The sequence below is a fragment of the Malus domestica genome, chromosome 15, assembly GCF_042453785.1.
Source record: "Malus domestica chromosome 15, GDT2T_hap1".
In the NCBI taxonomy this organism is placed as follows: domain Eukaryota; kingdom Viridiplantae; phylum Streptophyta; class Magnoliopsida; order Rosales; family Rosaceae; genus Malus; species Malus domestica.
This window is the reverse complement of record NC_091675.1, coordinates 38,234,943-38,250,000: the sequence shown is the minus strand read 5'-3', so window position 1 is coordinate 38,250,000 and position 15,058 is coordinate 38,234,943. Positions and strand designations below refer to the sequence as shown.

Below are 15,058 nucleotides of genomic sequence, written 5' to 3'. Positions count from 1 at the left end.
TTAGTTCTGGAGTAGTTTCGTGGTGCAGCAAGAGACAACCAACGGTGTCTTTGTCAACCACAGAAGCATAGTATAGAGCAGCAGCAATGGCAGCTCAAGAGAATGCATGGCTGGTACAGTTGATGGGTGATCTACATCAACTAGTAGACTATCCAGTACCATTGTACTGTGATAACCAATCGGCAATTTGCTTGGCGGAAAATCCAGTCTTTCATGCAAGAACTAAACATGTGGAGGTACACTATCATTTCATTAGAGAAAAGGTCTTGCAAGAAGAGATTGAGATGAGACAAATCAAAACAGATGAACAAGTTGCGGACTTGTTCACTAAAGGTTTGAGTACTGGCAAGTTTGAAAAATTTCGTCGTCAACTCAGCATGGAGGAAAGAATGAGCTGGTGTTGAGGGGGAGTGATGAAAATCAACACCAGCCCAATTGGTGTTTGTGTTGAAGTGTGATCTTGCCTTGGCCCAAGATGGATCCAGTCCATGGACAAAGAAAGATCCATACACATGCTAGAGAATTCTAGCAAAGTTCAAGTTGGTGGAAGAGTCTAGAAGAATGGTGAGGTTTCCACCAACATGCAAGATTAGTAGTTAGCATAATTATCTAGATATCTCTAGCATGATGATTACATGCTTCTCCAAGGTTCCATCCATGCCTATAAAAGGAGAAGGCATCCACACCATTTGTATCAATAAAGCAACCAACAAGATAGTAGCCAAGTACGCAACCAAGTGAGAGTGAGAAGCAAGAGTAGTCTTGGTGAGGAGTGTGAGTGTTCTAGTGAGTGAGTGTCATAGCTTCTTAAGTGTGTCCTTGAGAGTTTATGTGTTGTAATATTTTGTGTGTGCAATACAAGTAATTTGTTTACTTGTGTTGTCTCTCCAACACTTGTGTTAGAGTTGTGTACTCTAAGTTTTTCCCAACAATGAACACCCATCAGACCAAATATCAGGTACCCATCCAAAAACTCAGATCTGATATTTGTTTTAGAGGTGGTGAAGAAGATGCGGACCAAATCTTTTGCATTTTCCGTTTCATATCTAATGATGTCCCCTTGCTCTGAAGCCTTATCAAGTTGTCCCCGAAAATGGAAGCTAGACATGTATGTTTATTATTTGGGAACCAAACTGAAGCATCAGGCCTTGAGTCAATATGAGTCAAGTTTTTATTTTGGTTTGTTGGAGCATGGAGCCAAAACTGAAGCATCTCGGCAATTATTTTCATTATTTGTGTTTTCTGGAATCATGAGCCTTTGTTTACGTAGTTGCTGAAACTAACAGATATCCAATTAAGGTGCCGATGAGCCTTGATGTAGACAGAGGAGAGCTTAATATGAACAATATTGTGAACATATTGACAGTATGTCCAATGTATATAGACGACCATAGTAATCCCATAATGACAATTACCTACTGCTATCATCATCAATATCCACAATATCATGAACATATAGATAATATATCTAGCGCATACCGGTAATTTATATATTCATAGGTCACATGAAACACTACGGATATCTTATCCACTCTATCTAATTTATGTATCCCATTACATACTGATTGTATCAATAATACCTACACTATCTCATTGTTATATCATCAATATCTACACTATCTAAATACCATATCTCACAGTGGTGCTTTAGACAATTCACTCGTTCAGCGCCTGTCACTCATGTCTATATCAGTATCAATCTCTCTAATTGAGCATAACAGATTGTAATATTTCTAGAATAGCTAATTTCCCTAATATAATGGGCATTCTAGGAACCAGCAACTATGTACGGTTGAAATACCATAAAAGTACCAAATTTATACTGCTTTTCACAACTTATAGAATCCTGACCGAGGCAGCATAGTTCATCTATTCATTTTGTATACCAGTTCAGAAAACCATAGTAATAAAAACTAAAATGATCATGATACACCAGAGATAGAATAGAATGTCACTACAGCATCCAAACAGAAACCAAGTTCTAAATGATTTACCCTGTAGAGGATGTATCAAGCTCCTTCTTCGACAAGCTAATAGTGATCATTGAAACATGCCGAGTACTCTCTACACTGCAACAGAAACAAAGCAAATTATGCCACTATGAAGTGAAACAAGAAAAAAATCACATGTGCTATTTATTGTTTAGCATAGAAGAATATGGTTTCATACGGAAGCAGGCCTTCTTCCAGGGGCTCGTACACGTCAGTAATATCAGTTGATCCAATAGAAGTATTCTGATGAAGACCAACAATCCTTCTCTGGGAGCAGAAAAGCTTTATCAGAAAATAAGTTTATACCAAACACTCAGACACACGAAGCACATGCATATGCCCTACGTAGAGGTCACAAGTCGCTCACCTTTATTAGCTCAGCAATCATAACAGTTTTACTGATAGCTCTGCCCATTGCCTTGAGAACAATTTCATTAGATCCTTTCTCCTACATAGGATACAATCATTTCAAGGTAAAGCCTCAGAGAAAAAAGGATTTAATGCACAATTAGAAAAAGGTAATAATAATAATAATAATAAGAGCTAAGGATAAACAAAGACAAAGAAAGATAACACTAAGGGAACAAAAGTAAAAGGCAAGGGACTGGAAGTTGCAACTTCTACCTGAAATGAAATCCCAAAATAAAATAGTAACTAATATGTGTATAGAAAAAGAAAATGTGAATTAATTTGGTAGCTTGTGGGATGAATAAATGAACCCAGTAAGATTATTAGCATTGTGTCATTTTTTTAATACAATGATATATTTTTACTGAAGGGGTGGGAGATTGAGCACAATGCGTCAGTCATAATAATTGATGTGAGTTAAACATAACACCTCACACCTAGAAATACCAAATAGACTGTACTAGTTAGTGGTTAGTGTTGTATAGGTGATTTTCACAGGCCCATTATAGTTTCACAACACCCGTGTTTATTTCTAGTCGTCGAATTGGTTAATTAAACGGAAACGATGGGGGTGTGCGAGAGACTAAAAAGTGTTTATCATTTCTCCTTTGAGTATCATGATACCATCGTAAAATAGTTGTTATGTCATTAGATATCAGATATCAATCAATTTCCCATAACCCTAGAACGATATTAACAAACCAAAAAAGGAAACGAAACAAAACGCAAAAAATGAAATGGAGAAAAAAGGAGGAGGAGGAGGAGGAAGGACATGGAGGAGAGTGGTGGCGTAAGTAATATAATTCCTCATTCTGCCTTGAGCTGTTATACGAATCTCATTCTCGTTTATCGGCGCAGCCTCCGCCTTGGGCTTCTCTACCCTCTGAAACCTATCCATCGGCTGTGCACCCAAACAGCAACACAAACATACCACCAAACCATAATCAAACTCAACAAAGACATACATGTATACGCATATATAGACCGAGGAAGAGAGGAGACTTTAATTACGGTTTCGTTGTACCTTTTAGGAAAGCCAGTTAGGAGGAGGGAATCTGAAACAAATTTAGAGATTCTTCTTTCTGATTTGAAAGTAGTAGTACCCGTCTGTTTTTGCACTTCCCATAATAATATTTAATTTAATAAATAAGAAATTATAATTAAGAAAACGGAGAGAGAGAGAGAGAGAGAGATTAGGGCTTTCTGGTGACGGTCTTATCGCCGGCTAGACCGCCGACTCCTAATGTCTCGCACTTTATTTTGGGTCTCTTTTCCTATTTTGCTTCACTCTTTAGGACATATGCAACCCATAGATCGTTAAAGCTTGAAACCCATTCAACCTTTTTGTAAAAATGTTGGAGCCACATTCAACTCAAGATTAAGCCTGCTTATCTAGCTCAGCCCAACTATGTTGGGGCCAGATTCAACATTTCTAAAACTTAGTAAACATCGAGTAATATTTGAACAAACTACAACATTCCGAATACGATGTCAACAATTCAAACCTTTCTCCTTTTTGATTCCACTAAAAGATGATACTTTGAAAAAAGAATTACCGAAAAACCTTTACGGCGATGCCCAATCAAAGCGTAAACGTAAACGATAATTCAACAGTTAGTATTAGCCGCTACATATTCTGCATTATGGGTATAGGGTTTGGACTTCTGTCCTTTAAGAAAGTTGTAACCCTTGTCTATACGGGCGTTTTTTTTCTTCACATTTATCCCATTTATGAAATAATTATTTTCTTTTTTACAAATTTATTCTTAATCCTAGTGAAAACACTATTTACGACCGTTTCGATCGTTCCAAAAATCCATATTGCCATATGACCATGATCATGACGTAGAGAATGTGATCCCGAGCATCTCAATATTTTTTTTCAAATTTTTAACAATTTTTTTTTATTCACAAAAATTCAATATTCTTAACATGTTCCATGCGGTATTATTTGAGCACACCACATGGATAATTGATGCGGCAATTGCGGGCAGGAAATGAAAATTTTGGGGGAACCTTTTCCTTCCAAATCCTTTGGTCTCTGCAGAAGATAGCAAAATGAGGATTTTAATCCCAAGTTTTCACCTAAAACCCCCTAATTGTTGTCAACACATTTCATTAACTCCTATATCCCATCTATCTTTAATTCCCAACTCTCCTTATATCTTTAATTCCCAACTCTCCTTACATCTTTGATGAATTAGTAACTCCACTCAATTATGGCAACACCACCCAAATCGCCTCCTCCAACCCTATTAAATATACCAACACCCAAAACTCCTTGAGGAATCCTCTTTAGTACACGAACAACCATAACTCCTCCCTTAATCATCGTTAATACCCCATCACCCAAAACCAGTGTAGTCATATTTGATACTCTCACTCTCACATATGTTTGTCTTACATCCAATTCCAAATCTCAGCAACCAATCACCCCTAGCAAAGAACCAAAGTCTAGCAACAAGCAGCCACACTCAGGTCACAATGGTGGTAGGCATCATTACAACCATCTGTTTTCAGGTATACATTGCTCAAACCACTGTTTTTCTTTTGCAAGAGAAAACATACCATGTGTCTCACAAATCATACACATGGCATGTGACTCATCAAAACTAGACGAGTCATCAAGAGGACACGACAATTGGTGGAAAGGAAATTATTTGATTTTATTTTAAATTAAACAAATTAGTTAATTTAAATTTAAATCAAATGAAAATGCCAAATTGGGAGGATTGATTTATTTTATTTTTTATTTAATTAAACCAAATACTAATTGATGGAGTAAAATCACAGATCAAGTCATGGTTCTTTCATGGCAAAGCTTGGAGAGTCTATAAATACAAGGCTCCAAGACAAAGAAAGGGGGCCAAAAAATAATTCTCATGCCCAGACACTGAAGCTCTGATGCACCCAAATCCCCCAATTTCTGAAACATTTAGAAGATTCAAAAAACTCTTAGCATTCTTCGCCACACTCGAGAAGAATCACCAGGCACCACTACACGTGCCAATTCTTCCATCACCACAAGCCAAAACCTTGAGGCATTCGTTCATTCGAGATCAAATCATCACGACCCTCGGATCAACAACACATACACTCTACATTATCAGATATCGAATCAGAGGATTCAAAGTTGTAAAGAAATTATAACCCTAAATTCATTAATACAAATATTATTTTGTACACGTGCTCTTATTTCATTTGTCACAAGAAATTCGTGTTTAAAATAGCATCATTCATTCTTCTTATCAATAGTGAGTCAGGTATCTAGGAAATCAATTTTGGGTTTGGAATTGGTTACTTTTGGTGGCACAGAGATAGGAAGTTAGGTGTCCATAAATTAGGGCTTTAGGTGTGCGAATTCATCTAGCCTACTAGCTGGAGCTGGAGGTCTAATTCTAGGTAATAATCACTAGAATTCGTTCGATTAATGGTGGGTGTTGGAACCCTAGTTTAGTTGTTCCTAATCTGAGTGTTTTGAGAGTTTTGTATCTGCATAAAAAGGGGGAAATTCTGTCTGTTTTCTCTAAGTTCTAATCTCTAATTTTGTAATTTTTTATTCTTCTATTTTGTATTTTTATTTTAGAGAGAAATTTTAATTCAGTTTTATAAATTTCTTTTGCAAAAGAAGTTTATTAGTGCTTATAACTTGTGACTCAGTTTTTTAGAATTTGTACTCTAATATTTGATTTTAAATTTTGTTCTATGCATCTATTGGTACGGGATTAGAGCGGACATTGTAGGGTTTGAAGAGCTTACGGAGAAGTTCAATTTCTGCAAATAAGGTAGGGGGTTTTGGGAAGCCTATTATGACATTTTCTGCATTAGTATAATTATATATATATATATATATATATATATATATATATATATATATATATATATTATAAAATGTGATTTGGAATATGGTCTTGTTTCAGTTGTTTCTTAAATATGCATATACTATCGATCATATTGTGAATAGTACTTTGCTATTATCGCTGAGCTTGTTAAATTGATATGTCATCTGCTTGAATGCATATTGGAATTTGTTTGTTTTCTATTGTTGAACGGAAAGATGAAATAAAAATATGATTGTTATGTTGTAAGATTGAATAGTTTTAGTGCGAAGAAAAGGTTGGAAATTCTAGTAGAGGTTATAATTTTTGTTGACACACCCTGACCCGGAATCTTCATCTGGACTCCAAATCGAGATGTGCTAGTCGACACTCGGAGGGTGACAAAGCCATAAAATGTAGTGATGTAGAAAATGTGAATAAATTTAAATCTAAAAGTACCTAAATATAAGAGTGCGCTAGCGAGAATGAACCTATTTCACATGTGATGTCAGAGCATAAGTAAAATGAAGGTAAAAGAGGAATTATACCGTAGGTAGTATTCCTACCACAACCTTTTGCTAGAAATTATCGTCGACACGAAAGCTCAGCCACTAAAACCTAGAAGGGCGAAAAATAAGGGTGAGTGAGCCTGAAAATAAAACTTTATAAAACATTTTCGAAAGCATAATAACCTCTCGCCGTAAAACAAGTATAATTTCCAAAATATATATACTATGTATATTAAGAAAATACTTACCGTAGTCTGTAATATCTCAATAATTCAATACGGCATAATATTTCTTAAATAATCACATGACATCCATAATCACGTAATCTCGCATAAGCAAACATATTATATCGGGTGCTCATCGGCACATGCTGACACACAAGTTCATGCAGAGATATTCTGACATGAACATGACTAGGTGTAACAATGATATACGCTCTAGTACTACAATCACGTAAAGACTGGCACTACGCGCAGCACATACGAGTCCTAATATATAGCAATATAGGACAGGACTGGCACCTACAATGGATCGAAAGTGAGTGTATGGTGTGATTTGCACATACACGTGAAAGACTAGTCCTGGCCTGGTCGAGTACTAACACTGGTGTAGCAACAATGAGTAGATAACACAAATATAATCATGCAAATTATGTGTTTCGCTTAGAAATGAAACCATTTATGTAAATACATAACGTACTAACGTATCAACGCGTTTTCGTACAAAGTAATAAAGTAACTATTTTAAAACAGTCGAATTTCAGAAAACGAACGGCGGATTCGAATTCAGCACGTCGAGAAACCTAAGGAAAGACCTTAGGTTCCTCCACATGCCGCCATAAGGTGGCTGTACATGCAGCCACACGCCGCACACGCCGACCACGCTACACGTCCACCTTCACCCACACGCTTGCGAGTAAGTACATACTCACCTTCCTTGCGAGTCCTGCAACTTTGTAGGTTTTTTGTCCAACTTCCAGAGCTCCAAACGAGCTCATTTCTCAAACAAAATCTGTGATTCAACAACCTAAATAAAGTTAAGAATGCAAGGAATAGATCTATACCGGAGCGGGGCCGAGACATGGTCGGATTGGGCAGAAAAATCCTCTGAAAGTGGCCTAACGGCCATGATTTAAACTTCCAAAATTTATGGGGAAATTTTCCCCGAGGTGTATCTGCACCTATACACCATCAAACACATGTATAAGCTCAAAATCTTACTCAGAAGTCCCAAACTAGGGTGATTTAAGTCGATTGCTACACTTACCTTCACTAAAATCCAAGGTAAGGTGGTCTTGTGCTTCTGTGCATTGTGTGTGTAGTGGGTGAGGGAGAGGGTGGTTCCAATGAGGGTTAGTTTTCCTTAGTGCTTCCCCAAGAAAGAGGTGAGGGTAATGGCATTGATGGGGTTCCTAGAGAAGATGGCGAGTGAAGTGTGATACAGTGGATACATGTCTTGGCCTCTCGAACAATTAATGGTGCAAACGGAGGAGAGAGCTAAGGGAGAAAGAAGAATCGGGAGAGGAAGGAGAGCTGGGAGGGTTAGAGGAAACAATGATGTGGCAGCCATCTAGTGGAGGGGTGAGATAAAGGACTTTTGAAAAAAAAATGAGAGAGATAGGGAGACACGTGAGTGGTGAAGGAATGGATAAATTTTTAGTTGTGACGGGAACATAAATGGTACACTATGTGTTTTTATGTAAGTGGTGAAAATTTTAAGTTTTAAGTGATTAACCTTTTAACACACATAACTTACCATTTATATAGGGACACATGGTGTACCATCTCGTATGACGATCACACTAAAAATCTCTCAAAGAAATGGGGCATGGGCCCCACATGTCTCACAAAACACTATTAAAATATCTCTAAACATGAAATTACCAATTTGCCTTCAATATTCGATATTTCATAAAATTTTAACTGTAGCTCCGATTTCGATTCCGCCTGTGGCTACGCGTTCATATCGTCGAGTACTTTAAGAATATGGTAAAATAGAAGCTCGTGCACATCACAAAATGACGGTCAACAAAAGTCAACAATCTCACCTCTAGTGGCATTTTCGTAAATTCACTCTTTTGAAATTTATAAAATCATAAAATTAAGGATGGGTCGTCACATTTGTATAGTTGACGACTAGCAAAAATGGTAGGAATGATTTAGGTTTGGGTGATTTGAATAGTTTGTCATTTGGAATAGTATGGTATAGGACGTAAAAATTCTAAGTGAATACTTATTCGAATTAGAGGATTAGGTGATGTGTTTTGTATTATATTTTGTTTATGCATTATTTATTAAACTCCATCATTTTTTTTTAAGGAAAACTAATGAAAAAGGCTTTAAAAATTTGAGTTTTAATGATAAAGACAAAATAAAGGGTAAAGTGAATAGTACCAGGATTGACTTTTTAGTGTAAAAATGTGATTTTTCGTTAAAGTGAACAGTACCGTGGGCTTTTCGTTAAAACTCCCTTTTTTTTATTGAAGGTATTAGTCCTTACTGAGCCTTTAGCTCAACCTAATTATATTTGTACATGTCATGGACTGGAGAACTAGTTGTGTATTTTGTGTGAAGTGTGGACCAGTGTTTATACATAAATAAATGAAGAAGCTTGGATGTTTTCTTCTTCTTTTTGTTATGTTGCTTTCTTTCTTGGGTAAATTACATAGTAACCCCTCAGGTTTGAGGTCTATTACAACCCCATACAACATCTTTAAAACATTTCATTTTCATACTTCAAGTACTATTTTATTTCAAAATAATACAACCGTTACATTTTTCATCCATTGATCCGTTAAGCGCTGACGTGGCTACCACATTTGTGCCACGTGGCTGCCAAATGTGTGCCACGTGGCAAAAAAATAATTTTCTTTTTCTTTTTTTTTAAACCTGAATTAAAAAATAAAAAAACTTGAAAACACAGAAACCCACCCCACCCCTCTTCTTCCTCTATCTGTTTCTTCTTCTCCGCCCAACACAAAAAAACACCAACCACTCTTTCTTTTCTCCCTCTCTGCTCTCTGCTATCCTTTTTCACTTTTTCTTCAGCCTTCCTCCCCTCTCTCCTCCCCTCTCTCTTCTCGGTGCGGCATCGTTCCGTGGTTTGAGATTAACCCATTCAAAAATCAGAACTTTGACCACATTCGTAAGCACCCCAAACCCACCAACCAAGCACTGAAAAAATTCAAAATTTGAATACATACCTCGTTGTCAGAGCCGACCAACAAGCCGACGAGCCCACTCAGCGATGCATCGGGGAGCACTGGGTCCGGGTTTTTTGGGGGGGAGAGGGGAGAGGTTTCGGATCTGGGTTTGTTTGGGGGGGGGGGAATTTTCTGGGTTTGGTTGCAGATTTTTTGGGGGTGGATGTTTCCAGGTTTGCTTGCGGCGCTGGGGGGGAAGAAGAGAAGGTTGCGGCGCGCGGGGGGGGGGGGTATGTGGGTTTGTATGCAGAGAGCAGAGAGGGGGAAAAGAAAGAATGGTTGGTGTTTTTCTGTGTTGGGCGGAGAAGAAGAAACAAATAAAGGGAGAAAAGGGGTGGGGTGGGTTTCTGCGATTTCAAGTTTTTTTTTTTTATTCAGGTTTTTTTTTAAAAGAAAATAAAAAATAAAAAATAATTTGCCACGTGGCACACATTTGGCAACCACGTGGCACAAATGTAGCAGCCATGTCAGCACTTAACGGATTCATGGATGGAAAATGTAACGAATGTATTATTTTGAAATAAAATAGTACTTGAGGCATGAAAGTGAAATGTTTTAAAGATGTTGTATAAGGTTGTAATAGACCTCAAACTTGAGGGGCTACTATGTAATTTACCCTTCTTTCTTTGTTTTAGGATTTCTTTTGTCGTTTTCTGTATGTTGGAACAAGGGTCTACTTGTGTGATCTTTTGAGTAGTCCCGGACGTCGTAATTTTGAATGTAAAAATACTTTTAAATTCATGTCTCCACTGATCCTTTCTATGTGTAAATATAAATTTGTATTTTGATCTTCATATTTTAATTACTTTAGATTAGCTAATTTAAGTAAAGTGTGAATCGCGTCCAAATCCCGGGTTTAGACTTAATCTTGGATTGGGGTGTGACAAGGTGGTATCAAGGAACAGTTCATCTGATTGTTTGTGTTATTCCTTGCAGTTAGCATCAGTTACTACCAAATAATATGTTGGCTTAGTTCAAACATATACATTGTATATACATATATAAATGGGATGATCATATATAAGAATTATATTCTTATCAAATCAATATAATCTGTATAACTACAAAAGTAGTTTGGGAAAATATCGATATCTTATAGACTATTACATTTGTTGATGCACAAAATCAGCGAAGACTTTGGTACAACAGAAAGTGTCAGGTTTTGTGACCTTCGCTTGGTTGCTTCCGTCACTAGTGAGGATAAGTACGTAAATGAATAGAGACAGAGAAGCAAACACAGGATGTACGTGGTTCACCCAGATTGGCTACGTCCACGGAGTAGAGGAGTTCTTATTAGTAGTGAAGGGCTTACACAAGTACAAAGGATCAAGCTCTCAATTTAGTGAGTTCTTGTGAATGATTTAACACAAAATGGCATTAGGCGATATTGTGGGGGAATGACCCCTATTTATAGAAAAACTTGTAGCTTTGTCACATTGACATGTGTCATGTTATGATTGGTTCTTGATGTCGACACGTGCTGCGCTCTGATTGGCTTCTAATCTTGACACGTGTCGAGTAGTGATTGGCCTCCTGGTCGGAGGGGAACTCTTCTGGGTCCTTGATAGTATAGCGTTGGCCGGTGCTCGGTAGTTTCGGGATTGGTCAAGTATGGTACAAACAGTGCTCCCCTAAGTTCCCGAGTGAGGGAAACTCCTCGGTTGGGGACTTGCAAGATCCAATCCCTTGAGTAATCACGAAACTTCTAAGTACCGAAGTGTGGTCTGATCTTCATCTGCCCTTCTCTGGAAGTACCTTTCCTCCATCCGGGAATGGTGTACTTAGCTGATGTTGACGCACAAGGTAATGTATCAATTTCACTTAAAGCTTAGTTGTAGTTTCGGGCTTAGTCAAGTGTGATACAAACCCTATAGTAGGAGTCCCCCAAGTCGCCGAGCTAGGAGATCTGCCGAAAGAGGTGACAGACAAGGTAAGCAGTCAAACTTCCAAGTAAGCAACCCAGGGTCAGAGGTTTGACTTTGGCTTCCGGTTGATTGTTCTCCTTCTCCTTGTCTCTCATTCAACTGCCAGGATAAGGAGAAGCAAATGGATAAGAGATGATATGAGATACTTTTTCTTTTGAAGAAGTAACTTTCCACAGGCTTATTCTTGAACTGTGCTGGAGGGTTTTCTGGTGCCCTTCAGAGTATAAGGCCGACTCAAAAATTTGAGGGTCAAAACAAGTCCATCAAATCTAGAGTACGTTCGACCTTGATGATATGGGATACTTTTGCTGTTGACGGAATAATGAATGTGGTATGGAAAGGTGTCGTGCTGTAGTGATCTGTTTCAGCTCACCGTTGAACCTTCTGCTTCAATCTTTTGCATGGCAGAAGTGGTGTGCAACCTTTGCATTTAAATGGTCCTTCAGAACATTCCTTCATAGTGACTCATCCACGCTTGGCAGCTTCAGTGTAAAGAGCCAATATCTGATCAACTGTCATGAGGTATTTGCCGGTGGAATTCGTGACCTTGACAGCAGTTGAGGATGAGTACTCGAGAGCAATGCTAAGTAAGCAACCAGGCAAAGGCTCCAGGCAGTCAGTTCCAAATTGGAGGTTTGATTTCAGGTTCCGACTGACTGCTCTCTTTCTCCTTGTCCTGCAGGTGTGGACAAGGACAAAGACAAAGACAGGGATAAAGCATGATATGGGATACTCTTGCTTTCGACCCTGATGATATGAGATACTCTTGTTCTTGGTGTGGCTTATTTGCTGAGGTATTATCGGGGGGAAATAAAGCTGAGTATTTCGAGAGGTTATGTTGAGGGTGCCTTTTCGAACGCGAGAAAGGGTTGAGCATTTTTGCAGGTTTGCCTGTCCGTTGAGGAGGGAGGTCAATGTATATAGGGATTTCCCAATAACAAGTAGTAATGCTATTCCTTTACCCTTCTTGGTCACAGTAATGTAGTGGGAGCTGCCAGCTTCACGTGTTTTAATTTTGTCAGAGCACTTTGAAAAAGTGGTATGTGGTATCTGGAAAGCTGATGTTACGTGTGAAGATTACAGACAAGCTTTATCTAAGGAAATCTGGCTCTCGAAGTTCTGAGAGTTGTGCCTCTTCGGTTTTCGAACAAGCAATCCCGTCGAGGATCTGACTCTCGAGATTCGGAAAGCGGTGCTACTCCGGTTTTTGAGAAAGTAATTATGTTGGGAGTCTTTTCTCGAATGTGAGTAAAGGTTGGACGTTCTTGCCAACCTGTCTTGCCGCAAAACACGGAGGTCGACACACATAGGGACTTTCCAGTTGTCAAGCAGTGGTGCTGTTCCTTTACCCTTATGGGTAATAGTAGGGTAGCTGGAACTTCGAAATTCTCGTGCCTAAACTTTGTCAGAGATCTTTGACAAAGTTATATGTGGTACCCGAGGAGTTGATGGTGCATATGGAGAGCGGTGATTGAACAATAAGATTCACGTGCTTTCTACTTCACCAGAAATCTTCGACAAATTGCCCGTAATTTCCGCAAAGTTGAGTGTGCATGTGACAGGTGTTGACGAGGCTGAAAAAGCAGGTGTTTCTTCGATTTCTGAGATCGGCCCTCGTGGTCTCTGAGCAGCCCAGCTTTTGAGAAAGCAAACGCCTCTTCGATTTCTGAAGCTCCGTCGAGTGCAGATTTTTATAGAGGCTGGCATTAAGTTCCACAGCACACTTGAATCTCTACCAGTAGAAGCTCATTTCTTGCACTTCTAAGATCTTGATTTGTCTGACCTTTTCCCTCTTCAACACATTTGAAAATGTCTGGACCCTCCGACCGTCGTTTTGACTTGAACCTTGGAGAAGAGACAGCCACGCCTTCTCCAGACAACATATGGCGCCCATCTTTCATATCCCCTACTGGTCCTCTTACCGTTGGGGATTCTGTGATGAAGAATGATATGACCGCTGCAGTGGTGGCCAGGAACCTTCTCACTCCCAAAGATAACAGACTACTTTCCAAACGGTCTGATGAGTTGGCTGTTAAGGACTCTCTGGCTCTTAGTGTTCAGTGTGCAGGTTCTGTGTCTAATATGGCCCAACACCTATTTGCTAGAACCCGCCAAGTTGAATCATTGGCTGCTGAAGTGATGAGTCTCAAACAGGAGATTAGAGGGCTCAAGCATGAGAATAAGCAGTTGCACCGGCTCGCCCATGACTATGCTACAAACATGAAGAGGAAGCTTGACCAGATGAAGGAATCTGATGGTAAGGTTTTACTTGATCATCAGCGGTTTGTGGGTTTGTTCCAAAGGCATTTATTGCCTTCGTCTTCTGGGGCTGTACCTGGTAATGAAGCTTCAAATGATGACCCTCCAATGCCTCCTCCTTCTGGGGTTTTGTCAAGTACTGAGGCTCCGGATAACCACCATCCGGTGCTTTCTCTTTCTGGGGCTCTACCGACTGCTGAGACTTCCCCTAAGCAACCTTTGTGAAGGCTTCCTTTTGTTTGTTTATTTTGACTCATGTATATGTACATATTTGTGGCTTATCGAAAATATTAATAAATAAGCTTTGCTTTATTTCAACATATTGTGTTAAATACACCAAAGCCTTCTTCATAAAGTTCTTTGAATTTTTGCTTTTGTTGGAACCTGTATTGTTGAAGCTTTGTGAGTGAAGCATGTAGTTTGAGGTAGTGTTCCCTTAATTTCCCGAGTGAGGAAAACTTCTCGGTTGGAGACTTGAAAAATCCAAGTCACTGAGTGGTTGTGAGACTGCCGAGTGTCAAGGTGCAGTAGCATATGGTGGGAGTCCCCCAAGTCTTCAGGCGAAGAGAGTTGTCGAATGAGGTGTCTAGCTAGTAGTCAATGTCATGAGTAGGAAAACTTCACTTGTTTCTTTTCGAAGTGGTAACCCAGGGCTCTTTCTTCATATATTGTTTTTTTTTTTGTTATGAAGATGTGTTAGGCCCAAAGAAGTGGAGGCCTAGGCCCTTTTTTTTTTTTTTTTTTTTTTTTTGTCGACTGAGTGGGATGTTTTCAGCTGAATCCAAATAGGGGGATGTTTTCAGCCGAATCCAAGGAGGGGGGAAAGCATGACTCATCATCATTTGTCATGATGTTGTTCCCACACTTCATCATCATTTACTACTTTTCCTTTTCTTCTTTCATAATATGCCATCAATGTGTTTAATTTTCTTTTACTTTGCCTTTC

At 38.9% G+C, this 15,058-nt stretch overlaps 1 protein-coding gene across 3 annotated transcripts in view; it reads right to left on the bottom strand.

Annotated features, from left to right (window-relative positions):
• The window catches only part of LOC103425235 (uncharacterized), a 19,739-nt gene extending 16,196 nt beyond the window's left edge, over positions 1–3,543 (bottom strand). For all 3 annotated transcript variants that reach the window (XM_029095242.2, XM_029095240.2, XM_029095241.2), the window contains exons 1-5: positions 3,424–3,543; positions 3,172–3,300; positions 2,359–2,439; positions 2,170–2,258; positions 1,995–2,069 (exon numbers count right to left, since the gene is read on the bottom strand). In XM_029095242.2, coding sequence (XP_028951075.2) covers positions 1,995–2,069; positions 2,170–2,258; positions 2,359–2,439; positions 3,172–3,297 — 371 coding nt within the window. In that variant the 5' untranslated portion in view covers positions 3,298–3,300; positions 3,424–3,543. The remainder of the gene's footprint in view (positions 1–1,994; positions 2,070–2,169; positions 2,259–2,358; positions 2,440–3,171; positions 3,301–3,423) is intronic.
• Positions 3,544–15,058: the final 11,515 nt, after the last annotated feature.